A 22,464-nucleotide genomic window follows, 5' to 3' on the forward strand; every position below is an offset into this window, starting at 1 on the left:
ACCTTTTTGAGTTGCAACAAGGAAATTTTGGCAAAATGAACCACCATTTCTTTTTGTAGTTGCAAGGAGGTTGGCGTCCTACTTTTACTCTAGTGTGACTGAGTCATAAGATAATGTACAACATGGAATCCTGAGAATGCTAACATGTAGCCCAGTCAAAAGTCCCACTGTCTCATTAAGAAGAAGACCTGACAAGCAGAACACACCTGAGTCCATAGAGGACAGTCCCATCTGGATGCAGGCGGATCATGCGGTTTTTGACTGTGACTCCATGGACGAAAGACTTCTTGTCATTGAGAAAGTAGGTGTCGGGGACCCAGAGCTGGTCAGCAACCCTGTTGTCAAGTGTCAGGTTGAGAGGGATTCCCACATAGGCCAGGCGCTTGTCCCTCCAATACTGCTGGAAATACATAGTCAATGTGTAGTCCTGCAGATAGAAAGAGAAAAAACACAATAAAAGGTGGGTACAGCTTATTGTTACATGTTATACAGGCAATCACTTCAGGTTTTCTTTCACAGGAAACAGCAGACATTAAAAAGCAACATGAACAGCTTTTGAAGGAGTGTGGGCCAACTGGTTCACACACACACTCTAGCCAAATTCTCTCAAGTGCCTTTGCCCTGTCTTTTGCAGTACAGTAACCAACACAGTAATGTGCCATTGTACAACAGTGTGTGGGAAGGCTGACTCATGTAGCTGCAGCTTTATTGAAAAAAAAATCTAAGAAAATTTCACCTGATCTTCAACTAATTTTTCTCCCGTGGTTGAGCATTCCTCATATAGGCACAGTGATTCACAAAACCTCCAAGTTGACCTATAACAACAGCCCAGAAGCTTTTTAAACATACATTCCCTTTCATTAAATTCCAATGGGGTGACACTTAGGCTGTTAAAACACAGTGAATTAATGTCAGCTCTGTTCCAGTGGCTGTTTTCTCTCAACGTGCTGTAGTTGAATGCAGCTCTTCTGTTATCCTCCATAGGCGAAGGAAATGGAAACACATGCTTTAAGTAACACTTTATTGTTCTATCCTCTAAGGTCAGTGCTTATTTGTTAGTCTAACAGGCATTTTGCAATTACCCAAATGCAATCAAAAAGAACTTTATCTCTAGGATTGCACTGCAGTATGCAAAGTTTTTGAAGTTCTTTAACTATATTAGTAGATCAAGTTTGCTGTTAAAATATATCACATACTCTGTCTTACAAATAAGATGAATTTATAATGCATACTTGTTCAATCAAATACAATCTAAGTTTGTGTTTGTTTCAGCATACACAGTCTGGCATGATCACTAGATTTTGGTGGTACAGTGATTATATTTCACTAGCTTTTACTCCTCCTTTTGTAGGTGCACTGTATGTCAACATTTCCTGCTGCATGATTGGTGTTGAGTAAATTTAGTCTTAATTTTATTTGAACTGGAGGTCCATTTGCTAGGCCTATATTAGTACTAGTAAACCCTTATCGTTTTCTGAGTTTTGTTTTCTGTGATTTATCTACTTTTAGTCCAATTTTGAGTTTAGCCCAAATCAGACACTGTACTCATAACTATAGGCTAGTTTTTAACAACTGGAATAAGCTCTAGTTTAAGCTAAGTAGAAAATGTCAGTATGCCAGTTAGGGCTGGGCTATATCATACCGTTCACGGTAATACCGGTATAATGTTGGGCAACGATAGGAAAATGAAATATCGCAATAGAATATGGTTAAAACGCGCATGCGCAGTGCCTTTGTTTACATAATCACAAGGCGGCGATGCAGAATGAGAAGAGCGAAAGCGGATCATTAAATGAAACGGAAGAACCATAATTGGTTTGTAAAAATGCTGCAACTTCAGTGGTGTGGAACTGGTTTGGCTTTCATCCGTCAGATACACAACAAAACACTATTTTTGGATGCTCTACCAAAAATAGTGCTAACGGGCCGTTGTTATTACCGTGTTTTTTGGAAAATACGGCACACTTAAAATCAATCCTTTGATTTTTCTGAAAATCGACAGTGCCCCTTATGATCCCGTGTGCCTTATGTATGAAGTCAGCTTGTGTTTACTGACCTCGAAACGATTTTATGTCGTACACGGCGCTCGAAAATCTGTCAAATGTTTCAGTACGACTTTGCTAAGCTACAAAGCCGCACCGCTTGATGGATTGTTGGAGCATTACGGCTATCGTAGGCAGGAGCCTCGCGGAGTGATACGTACTGTGCTTCAACATAATATTACCGTATTGTGTGTGTATAACCTCTTAAATTTTGTGGATATTATACATGGTTATGCTGAGGATATGTCTGCCAATTTCCACTGGAAATGCCCTTTGGTTAAACTGTCAGCAAGGAATTTGCATTTGCACTGTTAATTTTTTATATAACTTTAATGCACTTAAAAAAGCTGCTTGTTTAAGTGAAAATACATTGATGGGTTTTGGTTTTTTTTTGCACTAATAAAGTTGTGGAGTTGTAAAGTATTTTGTCTAGTGTCAATTATATCGTCAGTTTTATCGTTATTGCAAATTTTGAAATGTATATCGTGATAAATATTTTTGTTCAAATCGCCCTGCTCTAATGCCAGTACACCAATATGGTGAACCAAGTATCCAGCATTAGCATTTATAGCACTGTCAAGATTAATGTGCTAGCATGCTGCTGTTTTTTGCTAATTAGCCTAAAGTGCAAGGTAGGCTAGCTACGGACAGCCTTAAAAAAGTTGCTAACATAACAAACGTCTTTGTCTGGATAAATACTGGGAAATTATTTTTTTAACCACTGTCAGTATTAATCTATGATTATTATCAGAAGAAAATGTCATATAATATAAATCAGCATTAAGTGCATGTTCAATAAATACACATTGTTTCTCAAGTTTATGAGCAATCATGTTAAAAAAAAAACAAACGAAAAACAGTTCTCTGTTCTCTGAAAAAAAAAAAAAAGCCACAAACTCAAACGAAATCTCACTCTGTGACTACGTTTTGCAGCATTTGCATATACTGAAGTGTTTATGTAATAGTAGTTCTTGTGTCTTTCTGTATAAAGCTCACCATCTGGCACACAAGTCAAACAATTACTGGCAAGAAGTACTTAAAACCCAGCCATGGGTACACTCATAGCCCTGCGAAAATCCAACATTTAAATACTGTTGTGTAAGTAAATACTTTTGTTTTGCTTTGATTCGAGCCGTATTTGACCAGTGCAGAAGCAGCAGCAACGATAGAGGACAGAGCCCCTCCCTCCCTCCACATCACATAATCCACTTAACCAAGCTAACAGTCCCTCTCCTCTATTTCTGTGTTTCTGCACCTCTCCCCCCTTTCTCTCGGTCTCTCTCACTCTCTCTTTCTCGGGGCAATGCCATGATCTTCCCTCTTTACCTGCTGTGACGTTGTAATGAAACCAGCCAGCACCAATCTGGCACTGGTAGAGGCACACATGTCCGTGTGGTGCTGCAGTTTTCAGGTTTACCGAATGGCAACAACAAGAACCCCCCCCCCCCCCAAAAAAAAAACAACAACAAAAAACAAAAAAGCAAAACACGATTATAACCGTCCAGTGTGATGAGCACAGCTTTCCAAAATGTTCATGTGTGACAGAACTGTTACATAACCCAAGTAGTTGTTTGTCTCTTTGCAAGCGCCTGAAACACTGTGTTACTAATGCATACAAAATGCTCGAGGTTTTGCATTTTCATGACGAGGGGGATCATACATTTATGCAAATTGAGGCGACTGACTTTGTGTTAAATAATTGCTTTCTTTTCACTTGCTCTTCACAGTCAGTAAATATGGTTTCCAGGTTTGGTTAGAACACAGAGATGTAAAAGTGAAGGGCTTAGTCAGCACAGGATACAGATTGGGCCCACAGCATGACAAGGAAAGCTCATGGCTCTGAGCCATAAATGTATAGTGGTGGAACCAAGGCCTCTTTGGTAGTCTCTCCTCTCAATATTGCCATATGATGGTTTTTACAAATTATGCGGCATAATCAGGTAGCAATGACTTTTTGCGGTATTACCATCTTAAAAACAAGCCATTGCCAAGCACAGGATTCGGTGATTCTGTTTAAAGTATGGTAGTTATATCTTTAAAATATAACTGTATCAAAAGTTGGAACAGATCTGAGAATTGCTTTACTTATTTATCATGCAGAAATATTGTTAAAAAAGGATTAATCTTTGTGTATGTTTACCACCACATTCTTTCTAGCGTCTGTGAGGGAGCTCTGGTATGCTCATTCACAATTTCACATTTGTATCATTGGACTATACTAGTGTAGCTTTGCTGTTTCACAGTTCAAAATAATCCTTGTTGATCTCATACTGATCTGTGGTGAAGCCCTTCAGTTTATCCTCTGCCTGAAGCAAGCTGTTTTATTTCCCCTTCCTCTCCATTAAGCTAGCTTTCTCCTGATTGGTTCAAACATAAGAACAGTGGGTGCATGGGGCACCTGTGCTCACAGCCAGAGCTGTGTGCCTGAAATGACCATAGTGTCTCTCACTGGTATCAGCCATGAGCAGAAGAAACCAGTGCAAACTGAAAGCCTAGAAAAGTCTGAAGCCCAAGTTCCTTGTTTAACATCAACGCCCACCAGTGTAATAGGAGTAAGGAGAACAAAGACGCCTTTTTAAAATGCAGCACATTTTATGTTTGCTTGAAGTCTGTATTCCAGATTGAAGATCAAGCAACAGTCATATAAAAGCAATGACTGCAAAAATAAGTTGCTTTAAATCAGCTCCCTAATTTTGGAACTGCTAAACAACTGTGTAAAAGGCATCTTTCACTAAGCAATTTAGATTTGTAGATTTCAAAAGCATGACAAAGTCTTCACCTGTTAACACATAATGGAACTGAACTCTAAAGTCTTATAATTTCTGAAATTATACCTGAAATTATAGCAGGTCTGTAAACTGGAACAAAGCCACGACCCTGCCTATAAGTGGTTAGTAGTATTTTTCTCAGTTAAATCGAACACACTAAAGAACAGAACCTTAAAAAAACTATAGTAAATACTCTGTATAATCTGGGCTGTGCCATTTTACACTGAATACCAGGAGACATTTCAAAGCAGCCAAGCCTCTAATTTTAAGCCTTACCAGTCCCCAAATACATCATATAAAACAAATCACCAGTGGTCCAGTTCTTACAAAAGAGCGAACTATACATAGAAGCTAAAACTGCATTTTTCTCCAGTTTTAAACACTTTCACTTTAGCTTGATTTCTTTGGCCTCCAGAAGTTGCCATTTGATGCCGTTACAGCCATTTAGATGATCTACCACTAAAATGCTCCTCCTTTGTTCTCGGAACTGATGGTGGCACGAGGAGGAGGTGACAACAGGGTCTCAGAAATATGATGTCGGTATCTGTGACTACTTTCTCTTATTCCAGAGACGCACACAGCACTGGCAGTTAAATATGCTGTCAGTGCTATGCTGCTATATTTGCATTTAATCCTTTTTCAGTTCTTTAAATGACAGGAAAATAAATTCCTGTCATTTTTTAGGAACTTGTGACATAGAGGGCAATAAGTGTTATCAGTCAAAGTCCCATTAAAGTAGTCTACACAGCCTGATCCCAGCAGGTGGTGGAAATTAAATTTGCTGTATGAATCAGTACCATAGACGGTCCCCCTCCGTCTGCTCCATTACCGCCGTAACTTTAGCCTCCATCACTCCCAGTAAATGACGCCCTATCTCCTCCCCGCCTCCCTGGGAGTAGTATCATGCATGAGGTTTCTATCTCCTGGCGGAGTGTCAGCAGGTGGGCAGCCCAGTGAGCACCTCGTAAGACATGAATGATTCACATCCATCGTGTAGCCTGTGCAAACACGCGGCCAAGGGATCCTCATCAATCTTGCATGGAGACAATCAAAATGAATATCATATGAGGATGACTACAGCTTTGCGTTACCTGCTCTGGAACAATATTTTCTGTTTTTTTTTTAATGTGATTTTTTTTTATTTTGTACTGGGACTACAGATTATGAATTATTGGCATGTCTCACGACACTTCAATTCCCACAATGCCGTGCTTTACCACTGTTGTTTGATTATTCGCGCATGTTTTCCACAGAGATAATGACAGTGACCAGTGGAAATGATTTCCAGCGAGCCTCAATTATTCAATTAGCTCGACTGGATAATCACTCCCAATTCAGGCTGTGTGAGAATTCAGATAAGCAACATTTTGGCTGTGAAATGACCCAGATTCAGCGTAATCTGTCTTTCTTGCTCTCTCTCTCTCTCTCTACAGCACTAGCATCTGAACTTTTATAGCATCTAGGAAATATGCTGTTTGTCACATGTCACTTACAGTCACTTGCATATGCTCCAATTAGCACATCACAGAGTGCACCACAATAGAACAAAAGGAAAAAACAAACATGCTAATAAACTGAAAAAGAGAAGACGGATCATTGTTCCATCTGACACTTATCGAAAGTGTCAGACTTCCCCATTGAAAAATAAATTACTCAAGTTTTCCCCCTGACTTAACTTCCCATTTTGGTGCACGAGAGGAAAAACGTTGGCATGATATGTAATCACTGTGTACTCCATATGAACCCCCGTATGGTAAAGCAATTTGAGTCCATTTGATGTATTTTTTTCGAGCTCCCCTGGGGGACGGCCCTGAGGCACCGTACCACTGCAGTGCGGGGGAATCCCTCAGCGAGTTCCTATCCCCCTCCTCCTTCAACTGCCATAGAATGGTAAAAATAGCGCTGTCTCTAGCTCAAACACAGGGAGGTGACTGAATTGGACTTTATCCTCTAAATGACAATTTTGCCCTGCAATTTATAGGATAATTTCCTCACTGTCTAATATCATATGATGCATTGCCTCATAACAAAAAAAGAGGGGAAGGACAAAGGGAAGAACGACGGAGAACAAATAATGTACAAACATTTTTCTCCCTTATGAACAGCCATTATGACTCTGCGCCACATAATGTACCTGCGTACAGATTGGTCTAGCAAATTGTTTCTCTTAAATTGATGAACAATTCAATGGAATCTGTTACTTTAGACACTATTTGATCCATTTCTGCCCTTCCCAGCATCGTAATTTAGCTTTTTCCTTTTGTTTTACTAAACAGGGTCCTACAAGTTTGCTGTATGCTTAAATAACAGATGTGGTTAAAGAAGGCAGCACTCAAGGGCAAAACCAGTTATTATCTGCCAGAGATTAGGCATTACATGTTAGGCCTGAATAGACAGGATATAAACATTAGCTTGTTATCTCCTGGTTCATTCTAAATAATCTATGCATAAAAAGAAAGAAAAAAGGACACATGAAGGAATGATTAAGAAACTTTCTTCTTTTTGTAGCTTAAGAAGCGTCACAGTGCTGCAAATGTGCAAACTTTTACATTTTCTTGTATTTTGCATTTTGTCTGTGTGTGTAGTCACCTGGGCTATATGTAGTAGGACCTGAACCTGTTTTCCACCAGATATCAGCTCGCAGACGATCTCCAGAGCACATCCAGCAAGCTGCAGTCCACGATTTTGCACTTGGACTGTCCAACCACAAGATTCTGAAAAATTAGCTAGTAGATCATTGATGGACACCACAGAGGGCCGTCAATGACTAGAAGGGGAGACACAACACACGACAGGGCCAAGGCTACCCATCTGGCAGTATCTGAACTTTCAAAATTAGAGCACCAGCAGATCTCTAAATAATAAAATGCTACATGCACCACAACCAGGACTGGCATTATTTTTAATATATCAAAACCAAGAATTAAATAAAACTTTATTCTTTATTTTTGTAACACTTTATTTTATTAAAAACATTAATTGGAAGACAATTATGCTAGCACTCATGTATCCGTTAAAGTCTAGTATTTTCCGACCACTATATTGATCAGCCCAACCATAAATCATTAGGCTCCAGTCAAAGGGAACACCTTCTTCTTCACTGACCTCCCGCACATACTATATTTGTCCATAAAGCTTCTGATTGACTGTCACATCCCCTTCACTGAGTCCCACAATGGACTTCTACCCTTTAGAATGGCATTTTAGAAATTAGGCTTTATTCATGCCTTCATTAACAAGCTGGAAAAAAAACGAGCTATTAAAAACACAACTTTCCAAGTCATGTAATCGAATCATACAAAACTAAAGAGATAAAATTGTAAATAATTCTGGCTAACAAATAGCAAACTGTGTTAATCAATAGTGAGCTAATAAAAAACAAAGTAGACAACTGATAACTGGATGAGCTCAGACAGCATTAGCATGAGTAGGGCTGGGCTATATCGTACCGTTCACGGTAATACCGGTGTAATGTTGGGCAACGATAAGAAAATGAAATATCGCGATAGAATATGGGTAAAACGCGCATGCGCAGTGCCTTTGTTTTCATACGCACATGGCGGCGACGCAGAATGAGAAGAGCGAAAGCGGGTCATTGAATGAAACGGATGAACCAGAATTGGTTTGTAAAAATGCTGCAACTTCAGTGGTGTGGAATTGGTTTGGCTTTCATCCGTCAGATACACAACCGTCAGATATTTTTGGTAGAGCATGCTAACAGGCTGTCGTTATTACCGTGTTTTTTAGAAAATACGGCACACTTAAAATCAATCCTTTGATTTTTCTGAAAATCGACAGTGCCCCTTATGATCCCGTGTGCCTTATGTATGAAGTCAGCTTGTGTTTACTGACCTCGAAATGATTTTATGTGGTACATGGCAATCGAAAATTTGTCAAATGTTTCAGTACGACTTTGCTAAGCTACGAAGCCGCACCGCTTGATGGATTATTGGAGCATTACGGCTATCCTAGGCAGGAGCCTCGCGGAGTGATACGTGCTGTGCTTCAACATAATATTACCGTGTTGTGTGTGTATAACCTCTTAAATTTTGTGGATATTATACATGGTTATGCTGAGGATATGTCTGCCAATTTCCACTGGAAATGCCCTTTGGTTAAACTGTCAGCAAGGAATTTGCATTTGCACTGTTAATTTTTTATATAACTTTAATGCACTTAAAAAAGCTGCTTGTTTAAGTGAAAATACATTGATGCAATGCAGCAGCTCTCTATTCTATCATCTCCTGTGATAACTAATGAAAATAGCAGTTTACAATAGCATTGGGCTCAGATAGTAAGCCAAACCGTGCTACTGGCAAACAACTGATCTGCTCAGCCAACCATTACTAGTGGCAAGTGAGTGGAGGTTGATAGTCCATTTTCAATCAAGTGAATTAATAAGACTCTGAAATGAAAATGAAATACTTGCTTCTTGCTATCTGCTTGTCTTCTATTAAAAGTTTAGCATTAGCATGAGGCACTGACAGCTAGCCAAATCATGTAGCTGCCAGACAGCAACTCAGAGATATTTTCACAACTTAATCATCAACACAACTGCCACTGTTACTAGAGGCGAGTTAGCAGAGGCTTTTAATTTCTTTGGATGAAAGCAAGGTATGCTGGGTTTTACTGGAGCTAGACTGAGGGCAGGAACCTTTATAGGCTATAAAGGTCTTAACATTAAATGATGCTGTTGAATATATTGTTTTGACTAACAGAGCTTAAGACAAGTGTGACTTTTCATCAGTCTGGTTTGTAGTTTTTAATTCAATAAAAAACAAAGTGTAGTGATATCAGCAAAAACTCTATCCTTCCTGCTTTAAATCTTATATAGCCTTTGCTATGTCAATTACAGTGACCATACTTAGGCTTTTGACTGATGACCTTTGCAATAATCAACATCATAAATCCAGCTTATAGTTTACCTGCCCTTTCTCATTTGCTACAACATAATGTCTGGTTGACTGGCAAAGAGAAAGGAAATGAAGCTGGCGCCTGTCAGATTTGAATTCCCCAAGCCCGTGCATTGAAGTGTCTGTCTTAAAGGTGTATGCAAGTCTCAATGTTCTCCGGAAGGGACAGCCACCCCTGAAATCACACATAAGACCAGGAAATGCCCGCTCTGCTTATTCTAAATCTTAGTGATCATCACTTCATCCTACAGTGCGCTCTCTCCCGAGGCCAATTACATTCCATCAGGCAGGAAGCCGGATGCCGGATAAAAGACATGGGGGTATATTAAGCCACACTCGAAGCACAGAGAAAAGATACGCTGTTGCTGCATAGCTAGACCTACATAAGATAATGAGGATGACATAGTTAATGCATTGGCAACATCTGACTCCAAGATGTATTTTATGCAATAAGACATAGATGTGCTTGGCACAACAATTAGACCTTAGACCGTTTGTGTGACTTAATTAATGTTAAGCAAACAGGAACTCCACAATTGACAACCAGAGAAACCTGTGAAATGTGAAGGCACTTGTCAAGGCAAACAAATCAAAAAGGCTCGTTGTGTTGCTGTTGCTGTTTAAAAAAAAAAAAAATGAAAAAAACAAACCGAGCAGGCAGCAGGAACATTTGGAGAAACAGCAATGGAGCTGGAGATCTTTTCACCTCTCCATAATGACAGGGTTTTTTTCTACTTTTCGACACCCACACGCAAGCGTGGGTGTACGGATGACTAGGTTGTTCAGCCTGTTACTGAAACTACATTCACAGTGCAGACTCTGACCATTTGTGCGTGCAGGGACCTGCACCTTCATTGAGCTGTAATTTAATTTCCTGTGATGACTTTCATAAGGTACACGTAATGGGTTTGGATATAAAGACCTTGATAGCTCTTACTGCAACAGAGATTTGCGCCTGTTGGTCCACTGTTGCAAGAGAAGGTCGTGGAAATGAAAAACACTCCCACACATGGCACTCTTATTTGGCAAATAAACTTTCTTAATAACAGTGTTTACGTTATATTTCAACCTCCAAACCTCACATTAATCTGACAGTCCTGCGTATATCTGAAAAGTAAAAAGTCCTCTCTCTGTGACAGCAAACCAAATAAATGACACATTTTCAAGTAAGTCCTTCTTAAGTGTACAACTAGTTTCCTCTGCCTTGGCACACACATAATCTGTTTTGCCTTGCTCTGATCTTGTCCTAGTATGCCTTTCTCATCAGCCGAAGGCCCTCGGCACACCGCAAACAAACCTCAGAGGTAATTAGTGCGCCTTTCTCAGACTCTGCAGCATCTGCTAGTGCAGCAGCTCGCGCCGACTGAGTGGCAGCTACTGGTAGAATCAACCTGCCCCACCAGGTGGATTTCTGGTCCAACCAGATGCCATATTCACATTTCCTGCCTCACAAGTTTGCGGGGTATTTCCCACAGCTACCCCCTCCTCTCCCCGCTTTCCGCACGTCTTTGATCTTTTGCTTTCTCCGCTCTCCTCTTTCCCTCAGCCACTCAATAAATCTTTCGCTCTTCCAGTTCTCCTCTTGCTTTTATTTCTCAGATCTCCTGATGCGCTGATTGCCCGTGTGCTGTGTCCAGTAAGATTCCCAAGGCTAAAAGCCCTGCACAGACCATCTTGGACTCTGGCAGAGGCTGATGAAATATAAAACCCACCCCACATCAAATAGAACCAGTGTTGCGATATGCATAGGAGCCAGGTGAATCACTGAGGTAAACAGCAAACTACAAACAACAAACAGCAGGTTCACTTTCCAAGTGTCCAGCATTATTAAGAGCATTTTTCACACCTATAGTTCGTTTACTCTGGTCCGAATCAGTTGATGACTTTGTAAACTTGTAGCTTTTGCCCATGTTTGTTTTAACACAGCGAAAAATCCAAGTGAACTCAAAGCGAACCAAAACGACTAAAGGATTGTGTACATTACCTGGATTGTGGGGGTCAAATCTTAAGCATTATCCTTTGAATGAAATGGCTTCACCATTATTAGAAGTTAGAGAAGCAAGCTTTCCAAGTTTAAAATATTAAATTTAGAAATCAGAAACAGAAAGAACTCAGAGAATTCACTTGTTCCACATGCTGTCACGTTACAGCCTTTTTCCAAAATTGATTAAATTCGTTTTTCACTCCAAAATTCCACACACAATACCCCATCATTCAACATTGCGATGTCGAATATCTATAGACTGGTGGTCTTTTCTTGACTTATAGTCATTGTAGAAAAATAGTTTCAAATTCAGTATAAAGTTAAAGTTCAGTAAAGTTAGTTTCTATGACATCAGTTTGAGGTACATCTTCAACGTCAAAGTCTTAGACTTTCTAGAAAGCAAAAGATTATGTTCATGAATAAAACAAAGCAAACATATTTTTTAAAAATTCCCCGATAGAAGGAGAAGAAATAGACTTCCGCAATACGCAATCTCATGCTTTAAAATTCATCACTTACTAAACTGACTTGGATGCTGACATCATGGACAGGGAGGGTTAACTGTGAGAGTCCAATGCATTAAGTTCACCATGCAAGACTAAAATTGCATTTAAATGTAGAGGTTTCTTAAAAAAGGGTTTTGTCAAAATTAAGTCAAATTAAATTAAGTCCTTCTTTGCAATAATCAGATCTGTATTCCTCATGTTCTGAAAGATGGTTTGACCCGACCTCTAATCTACATGGAAACATGTCAACTGCAATCATGCATTGTTCGACCCAGGAAAGGGTTCAACAATGTTTGCTAGGTAGTTGTTGTTTTTTTTAAAGTCACAATTTCCAATTTCTAAACTACAAGTAATTTGTGGACTGTCCCTATTATTCTACTTTGAAACTAAGTATAACCAACAATGTCAAAGAATCCAGATTTAAATGTAGGAGAAAATTATGCAATTGCCAGTATCTAATATGCATATTTTTTCCCTACTTAATTCCGTTAAGTTAAAAAAAATAATGATACTCATTGAAATGTTGTGAATTCCCAAGTATTTTTTCACAGTGCTGAAATTATTTCCCCAAACTAAATAGTTGAATAACATTAATGAGTCCGATTATCTCAAGATGTCTATCGCTACGTTCACACTGCAAGTCTTAATGCTCAATTCCAATTTTTTTGTCTGCTTGTTCACACTACAAATAAAATGTTACAGCAAACGCGCTCTAGTGTGAACCCTCAAAGCGGCCCGCGTGCGCAAAAGAAGACGTCACACACAACGCGCTCTGTTTAGACCCAGAGCAAACAATATTGTTTGACTGATGGCCCTTAATATAAAGACTTCGGACTTTACGTTTCCCAATTTTGCTTTAAGTTATTTTGCTATTTACATATGGCCTAATAATTATCCTTATTGCTGTTTAGGAGAGGAGCGGTGCTTCAAAGGATAGTTGCAGATTTCTGTCAGAATCTGCAGATTATACAGTACAAATAAAATGTTCACGTTTCTCCAACGTTGTCTTCCAAACAGTTTCACTGGATGGCCAGGAAGCGTTCACGATGTCTTCTCCGGCGCTGATAATTGGCGTCTGTCTTGTGTCAGTGACGTAAAAGACAGATTTAATGCGACATGACCGTTCACACAGCAGTCGCTTTCTAAAACATCAGATATGTATCGGATTCAGTACCACATACGAAAGTGACCCAGATCGGATTTGAAAATATTGGATTTCTGCTGTTCACACTGTCATACCATGATCGGATATGGGTCGCATAGGGTCAAAACAGTCGGATTTGATGCACTTTCGCCTGCAGTTTGAACGTAGCCTATGTGTCAGTTTCCAGTCCGTTACAAGATCAATTAGTCTTCTCTTTGAACCAGATTTGCACATCCGTCACCCTGTAACATTGATGCCAGTTTTCTGTTAGCTCACACCGTTTGACATCTCCTTCACCTCAAACTATAACTTGTACCTTCCATGACTGACCTGAACCCTTTTTCACCTGATCTCTCTGCCACTATTGCTTTTTGACCTTTGGCCTAAACTTCACCCTTTTCTGAGCGGGGACCTTTAGATGCTTTAGGTTGTCCTAGTTTTCTATAACAGTGCGAAAATTTTGGATCTCTATTTGGATTTTTGACCTGCACTCAAGCTGCAAAAACAGCTTTACTCTCAATCTCTCCAAACCTTAGGCACTTGTCGTGTGTTTGCGTTGTACTGTACAACAGTCTGTTTTTGTGTTTACTTGAGAAAGAACGTCACAAGCCTGAAATCTGGCAGGAATATGTTCAAATCTGTGCTCCTTGTAGAACAAGCTGAGAAGGATCCAAGACTCATTTCAGCGTAGCAAGGAGTGCTTGTCTCAATAAACCCTCAACTTTTAAGACAAATTTTCCCAATTATGCCTGCGGGGCTGTTCCAGTGGGCTGGTGAAGGGGAATTGTTATTGAAATGAATGCAGGATAGAAAATTGTCTTTTTGTTCCACACAACACAGACAGCAACATTTATCTGGGCTGTGCTGTTTAGTGTTGATCAATGGCCTGGACAAAAGCGCTCATTATCTATTTCCCTGCAGAGCACGCGTCCCTGTGCTAAAACCACAGACGGTCCCCGCATTGGATGAATATCATTCACCAAATGTCAAACGCTGAAAGTAATAAACAGCTCCACCAGTAATGTTTTGGCTTCAACACTGGCTAACAGCCACAAACAGCCCATTTAACGAGCGCAGATGCACGGTCCCTTGGGAATGGGTGGCAATGAGACATGGAGCAAATTAATTATCAGTTTAAGTATGATCTCAGCTGTCTGACTCCCTGGCTGTTCAGCTACTCTTCCTCTGCTCTGTGGAGAATAGTTTGCTAGGTTAGCGAGCTAATGTTAGCAACTAAACTGTTAAGAAGGAAAGCTTTTAGCTTTTTCACCTTGTACCCCTGCATGACAGCATTCCTCAGAAACTAAAGGTAAGAAGTCACTCTTCAGGGTAAAATTTTATAACAGCCATTATCATCAAAAGGTGAATTTTTACTATTTTTAGAATACTCTTACAGTTCTATTAAAAAACACAGACTTAATTATTCGACACCAAATCACAGATGATAAGAAACAGCAACAATTTCATCCTAATCATATGAGTGCACATTTTAAGAGTGCTGTATATTGTACGGTAAAGATCCTTCTGCATAATGAAATACCTTGAAAAATACTGGATTTCGCACAGCGTGTTACAGACACTCATGTTTCCCTCAATTCACAACAACAATCATCTCAATGTGTTTCTTATTGTAAGGTAAAGATCCCACAATAATGGAGAGAATAACCCATCAATCACATTAGCAAAAATCCCTGCGCAAACACTTGGAGGCAGTAGTGAAGAAGAACTCCCTTTTAACAGGAAGAAACCTCCAGCAAAAAGGCATTTGGTGATGGGTAATAAAGCTTCAAGCTGCAAAAACAGCCTTACTCTCAATCTCTCCAAACCTTAGGCACTTGTCGTGTGTTTGCGTTGTACTGTACAACAGTCTACAAAAAAAAAGCTTTTTTTTTGTAATTCTAGCTAATCTTACATCTAAATACAGGTTCATAAAGTCAATTTCCTCCCAACTTAAATGCAGCTTTCGTTTACTAGCTGTTTTGTACATAAATAACAACATTTGTTTCATAGTCATAATTTAGCAAACACAGATATTAGTCTTAATGTTACAAAAAAATCATAAGACAAAAACAAGGAAACATCAGCAGTCACACAGTGTAGATGTCTGTCATTTTATTGTGAAAATCAATGACAAGACCAAAATGTTTTCACATGTGTAGGAACAAATTTGATAGATTTTAGGGTGGTTTTTTGCACATTATGTCTGTGCATGATTCCTGATTTTTAAACTGCTGTCTCCCAACTAATCCAAGTCTTTTGCATCACTGTTTTTTTAATTTGGGGTTTTAGAGAATAGCCTTTTTGTATATTTTATATTTTTGTGTAAGCTATCATAGCAAGTAGTTACGATTGGTACAATTTCATGGTCTCAGTTAAAACCTAATAGTGAAAACTAGGTTTGCAACTTTTATAACCCTAGTTATTTTATAATATGTATTGGTTAATCTGTTATTTTTTAATTGTTCTAGCCCTATCCCCTAACCCTGTTTATTAAGAGTTCCTCATTGAGATTAAACGGTGCCCCTGTCGTGAGAGCAGCTAGTCAGGGTTTAAAAAGTCAGGACTGGATTAAGCAAGTAATTAAAAGTAAGTAATTTCAAACGTACTCAGAGTAAACATGAGATTAGAAAAGGTGAAAGAGAAAGGTGGTGGTATTATAAAATATTCAGTGGGAGTGGTCGTATCATGTGAAAATTTAGAAGTAAGTTTAATGTATTTGTAGCATCTCCAGGTCATGGCCTACTTAAATACATAAAAACTGAATATGAAGGTGCACATATTCATCAATATTAAGATTGCATAGTAGGCATATAGTCACAGTAAGTCCATATTCTGCATGACCACACTCAGTCAGTAAACAAGCAATTATTGCTTTGGTTTTTTGTTTTGGTTTTTTTATTGTTTTTTTTATGACCTTGTAAAGTATCAGTACCAGAAGAGTCATTCTCCCTTGTTAACACCTATAGCAGCTGATACACTGTATAGTAGAAATGGTGCTATTGAAAAGCACTTTGAGTGCACTGTTAGATTAGAAAAGTGCTATATAAGTGCTATATAATACTCTCAGTGAAAACAAAATACTTCATGCATGCACTCGATGTACAGTTCATTGCTAGCTTTTGATATTTTGGGGTGTGTGTGGTTTGATGATCTTATGCAGATATTTTGAAATAATGAGATGAGAGAGCCAGCCCAACAGACCAGCCTTTGTCACTGAAGCATCAAGCACACTGTACCTACTACTTAGTAATACTTTGTTTAAACACATGCCATGTCCCTCTCTAGCCGTAGTAAGGTAGACGAAAGGCTACAATTAATGTGCGAAGAGATTCTGGTGACACTAAACTGTGTAAGCTGACAAAGCAGAATTCCAGCTAAGTTATAAATAACACAGAAGAAGACTGGCTTCACTACACCAGGCTGTGATTACTAGTCCACCTTCTCTTCCTCTCTGTTTGAAAATCTCTTAAGTGCTCCATTACTACAGGGCGTAGTTCCTCTTGTGCTGACTTTTTTCCACTACCAGTGAACTGGAATAGAACCTGTGGATCTTAGTAGCATCTGCCAAATGCAGCAGTTATATACAGGGATGGGAATCACAGTATGATACTTTTACAACAACAGTGATGTTCTATTGCTTATACAAAGCATATATAGCTCAAGACAATCATCTGCAATCTGTGTAACTGAAGAAGAAAAATCGGGAATTATCGGGTGTCAGTATGTGGGCATTTCATTATTATGCACTTTTAACATGTCAGTTCAATTAATTAGCTCCCTGATTGGCTTTTTCCTGCTGTTTGCCATTATCCCCTGTTTCTTGTTCTTCTGTGAGTTTCTTCTTCATTAATGCAAGTTCGTGACCTTGCATATCAAAAAATGACACAACCAGAAAAATATTCTTTCTTTTAAGTTGAGTTGATGCAATATGAAATGATACTGTATTGCACTGTTTCCCTCCTATCTTGATGTCATTGTGTCAGCTTTGGCCTCCATGCATTCATCCACCATCTGCTCTACTCTGAAAGTCTCTGCCTTCAAACTTTACACACACAGAACTCAATGAGTTGAACCTTGATGGCCTCTAAGAGTTGGACGCTCCACTATGACCATCTGAGTTCCATTTGAAGTCTTTTACAAACCCTAGAAACAACTTGTCACAAACCCAAACCCCATTTCAGAATGGCTATATTGGCAACAACCACTCAATGAGAATAAAACATCTCCAGAATTATTCCCAAGGACATGGAGTAGTGACCTTCCTGGTAAATATGGTTGAAGCCCAAAAGTCATCTGCCTGGTCGAAACTGACATGTGCTGGCAATGTCACTAGACTAGAAGTCAGACCGTCTCTTAAGAAGCAAATAATACAACTCAGATTATTTCAAAGAATGAATTAAATGAAATTATCTTTGTTCTGCTTTTTTTGACACGGTGACAACTAATATTGCCGGTACATGATTATGAACAAATTAGTGTTACTGGAGACTGTTTTAAAAAATAAGCAAATTAATACTATGAAGCTATTTACAGTTTTGTGAATTAACTCAGTAGGATAAGCACAGGATTTAGAAGCAAAAGGTCGCAGGGTTTGAGTTAATCTCAAGTTAGAATGTTTTTTTCATCCTGTTTTGTCTATTGAGAAATTGTTTACATTTCGTTTATTTTTTATTCTAATTAATAAAAAGATATAAAATAAATCTTGAACACAAATGTTCTCAAGACGGACTTCTAGGTCTCGTTGAAGATATACTTCGAACTGACTAGATGTCAAGAAAAAACCATCAGCTGATGCTTATCCAATACTGCAATGTTTGCTGGACTAGGATATTTTTCAAAATATATAAAAACCCAAACACACACTTTTCCGACTTTCCTATCGGAACACATTAACCCTGGAGTTGCTCCCTTGTTCCAACATCTGACTCCCAAGGTAACTAAAATGTGATGTATTTTACTTTGCTTTCAGGGGTTAACTGGAAGACGAATTGTTGTATTTGAACTTCTGGGATCAATAACTCAGAAAAAACCTTATTCAAACACCAACAGCACTTCCTTTCAGTCACGTTAAGCAGACAACAAGCTAGAAGGTTATTTGCATCCAGACACATCATTTTCCAACCTGGACAAATAATGCTGGTAGAAGTTGGCTATGAGTCATATGAATATGGAAGATCTTCAAGATGCAACAACAGAACAAAATTACTCGAGCATTCACACTTCTGAATAATATAGACTGTTTTAAGAACATTATTTTATAATTTTCAACTGATGCAATGAACATTTAATAGTATTTCTGCTTAAGCCTCTTTTGTTTGACCGTGTTATTACAAATAGCTTAGTTAGCTTTACTCAAAGAGATTTGTACTCTCAGACATTTAACAAAAAAAGAGAAATTACCTCTTGTTGCATAAACTCAAGCAAAAATTAAACATAATCCATAATCCTATGATGTATTTGTTGTACATAGCTTCTAGCAGAAATAGTTCATCTGTGAGATTCTTGCAACATCTGAAAAGAAACACCACTTTTCTTGCCTCAGTCTAGTGGCAGAAAAGTCAATTGTCAAAGTAATCACTGAGTCACTGGTATTGATCAGTACCCGCTCACACTTATACACCCTCCTCTCTCCAGATAAATAGTGACAGTTTTCTAATACTATACAGTGAAATGAAACACTTTCTTGTCCTTCTCAGTAGACTCAATCAAGATCACCATTATGTCATTATGACATCTGTGTTGATGCTGTACATGTACAGCAGTCCCTGCCTGACCTGACTCTGACTGCTGCACTTGTCTGTGTTGTTATAAAGAAAGAAAGCACATGGGCTCAGGAGCCATCAGCTCTAATAAAGATCCTAATGGTTGCACCTGCACATGCGGTGGGCTGTGAAATGCAGCTGAGGAGAGGTGTTGGTCTGGAAACACAATGTCCGCCATTCAGTTCGATGCCGGAGTCCTTAAAATCTGTCGCCGGCAGCCGGGTGACACGGTGCCACTCATTTTGCAGTACAATTTGGGTCAGCGTTGGCTGATATTTTAAGATACAATAGCCTGAAGTGACTTCCCGGCATGTGCACGTGTCAAAAAAAATGGCATCAGCCCATGAATTAGCAAATCCAATCAGAGTTTCGTGATAGCTGTCTGCTCAGAGGGGCCCTCATGGGAGGACACTGCTAACTGTGGCTTCTGTGGTTAACAAGCACAATGAGAAAGGGTTTCTTTTTGCAGATAAAAGAGGGCTTCAATGGAAAAATGTATTTCCTTTACCGTGCCTGGATTGTACAGTATCTGGACTATTGACTGGAAACTCATGGCTGCTGCTTTAATCCATCCTCTAAGTGAGTCAGTGTCTGAGGATGAGGATTGTTGGAAACAGGAGCAGGAAGCTGTATTATGTTGGAGGGTTTTCTTTTTTCACACCCAGGCTTCTGTGTATGTGGGGTGCTGGCAGTGTGTGAGATAAAGCTGTTTTAGTGCTTACAGGAAATCCAACCCATCCATCTGACCATCGCATAATGGACTTGAAGGGGGGGGGGGGCTACAGGAACTAAGGATATTTGATCAAAATGATCATGTGCAGTCCTGTGCCATTATATAGAGTGTATAAAATACTGAATGGTGAAATAAGTTTTTAAGCTCTTAGATTTATGGGTTACACTTAGTACATAGTGCAGCCTGTCTTATGATGCAGGTTCCCCAAACTTACAATGCAATTCTTTATTTACTGTTAAGGTATTTTAGACAAAAGTGCAAACACGTTGTATACTTCTTACAAGAAGTACTTGTGGTATAATTTGGTTTGTCTGTCTGTTAAAACGATCAGTTGTTACTGCATTGTTCTACCATATGAACCAAGAAGCAAAAACATGCATTGAAAATCACACCCTAAATTCAGAAAAAATACATAGAAAAAGTACACGGTTGGGTTTTTTTGTTGTTTTTTTGTTTTAACAAAAGCATTGAAATAAATACTATAGAGTAAAAGGTACAATATTTGAATCCAAAATATAGTGGACAACAAAGCAGCATAAGAGAAATACTTAAAGTACATTAAAACTGTTAAGTTTTACAGTAAAGTACTTGGTAAAATGCACTATATTACATGCAACACAGCAGTACTCTCGCTCAGCAGCTTTGTTGGGAGGCAGGAACATTTGGGGGGTACAGGTACCACCCCATGACCCCCTTCTGTATATGCCCCTGGCACTGAGGCAGAGGCAGGACTGCTGTGGATTAAGGGTTCATGAAGTGCGACTCCACTCACCATGTTGACTTCTGACACCATGTCTATGCTGGCCACGTCTATGCTCATGCCAACAGCGACAGGGGGCCCTAGAACAGAGTAATTATGTCATGATTACAGACCTCCACCTCTACGTCTGACCACAACACTGTAAATGGCGCCAAAAATAAAGCTGGGGGATAAATGCGGAGCATACCTCCAAAGTCCGGCCTCAGTCGGATGTCGTATCCTTTAAGTAGTTTATCCACCGTCTCCTTCACAAAAGACATGTTGCCCGGTTCATTGACGCTGAAATGACAGCAGAAGCAAAGAAAAGAAAACATCACCTTGACTCCCGCATCAATCAGCCCAGGCAATAACCTTGGCTTCTCAGAAAAGAAAGAAGAAGAAAATAATGAGAAGATCACTGACCTTTTTGCGCAACACACAATCGAACCGATAACCAGTGCGGACAAGACGCGAAATTGACGAAGCTTGTGCAAAGCAAACATCCCCCCTTTTCCTTTTTGTAATTGTAAAGCACGAAGGCAGCAACAGCAGAGAGCTCACCCCCCTGCAATCAACAGCCGAGACGGACACTCTTCAAATCCAGAGTAAATCCATCGATTGCCCCCCCCAAAAAAGCAAGAAAGTAGACTGAGCCGCGGAAAAGTCAGCAGCTCGCTGTGGATGGAGTCAGATGTGAAATATGGGCTGACATCGCCTCCCTGTCATGAATATTGGCTCCGCTTTCCTTTTTGCCGTCTCTGACTGTGCGAGTGGCTCTTACATTCAGGAGCTGAAGCGCATATTGATGAGGAGAGAACATACAGGGGGGCGATGCTGCTGCTGCTGCTGGTGGCGGCGCTGGTGGTGAAGGCACTCGGCTTGTTCAAATTAGAAGCGAAGCCCCAACACTTAAAACACTGTAAAAAAAAAATGCTGAGGTAGAATCTGCAAATTCAAGCTTTTCATCTTATATATTTGGTGAGCTGTTAAACTCTTTTTCTTTTCTTTTTTAGGGAATCATTTTAAACCAGACTTTTGTTAAAGTCCACTTATTTCTGCTAATAAACCTTGTGTCTATTTTTGGCCCTAGAATTTATCAGCAGGGGCGCATTTGCGGTTTCTTTTTTTGTTTGTATTTTTGTTTGTTTGTTTTTTGAGGACGGTAAAGATATATATATTTTTAAATTTAACAAATAAACATCAAGTTGCTTGAAAACTGGGGGCCAGGGGGGCAGTTGAGCAAGTTATAATTCAACTTTATGTTTACATGTTAATGTATGCATTCAGCAATAAATAAAGTGGCTGACTTGTAACCATATGGCAGTCGCACTTACTCAGAGTCATTGAGTAATGATAAAAAAAAATTATGGTTGATTCTGCTACAGAATGTGGGGATTCCATTTTGTCATGGCTGTGCCTACTTTAAATGGATCTGCCTTTTTAACAGGTTTCTTCCTGTTAGAAAGGAGTTTTTCTTCTCACTGTCCCCAAGTGCTTGCTCAAAGAGGGGTTTGTCGGGGTTTCTCTCTATTACATAGGGTCTTTACTTTACAATATAAAGGACACTGAGGTGACTTTTGTTGTGATTTGGGCTATTTGAAAGACATTGAACTGAAGTAAAAATACACATGTTGTTTAGTTAAGCTTGTTTCCACTGATTACTTATCTTCACTTCCTCGATTACCTCAGTAATCAGTGGACTTGATTTTTAGAACACTAATTAAGCCGTTGCCCCACCCCTTCTCCCACTCTCAAAAACACCCACATTACAAAGCACTAAGCCAAACTCTCTTATTAAAATTCTCATTTTTTACAGTGCACCCCACACCATCTTCATCCTTCCCTTGGGTTTCCTGTAAAAATGGCGGGACCT

The 22,464-nt window shown here is 39.3% G+C and overlaps 1 protein-coding gene across 2 annotated transcripts in view; it reads right to left on the reverse strand.

The window, feature by feature from the left end:
- Positions 1 to 22,464, reverse strand: part of LOC308393523 (gamma-aminobutyric acid receptor subunit beta-3-like) — a 99,942-nt gene that overhangs the window by 34,287 nt on the left and 43,191 nt on the right. Inside the window, exons 1-4 of one of the 2 annotated variants that reach the window (XM_080877347.1) lie at positions 21,015 to 21,443; positions 20,800 to 20,891; positions 20,625 to 20,692; positions 207 to 427 (exon numbers count right to left, since the gene is read on the reverse strand). In XM_080877347.1, the coding sequence (XP_080733473.1) occupies positions 207 to 427; positions 20,625 to 20,692; positions 20,800 to 20,891; positions 21,015 to 21,094 (461 nt within the window). In that variant the 5' untranslated portion in view covers positions 21,095 to 21,443. Of the gene's footprint in view, positions 1 to 206; positions 428 to 20,624; positions 20,693 to 20,799; positions 20,892 to 21,014; positions 21,444 to 22,464 lie in introns of those variants that run through there. The other variant, XM_080877346.1, reaches the window with a different exon arrangement.

Source organism: Rhamphochromis sp. 'chilingali' (genome assembly GCF_963969265.1).
Source record: "Rhamphochromis sp. 'chilingali' genome assembly, chromosome: 3".
Classification (NCBI taxonomy): domain Eukaryota; kingdom Metazoa; phylum Chordata; class Actinopteri; order Cichliformes; family Cichlidae; genus Rhamphochromis; species Rhamphochromis sp. 'chilingali'.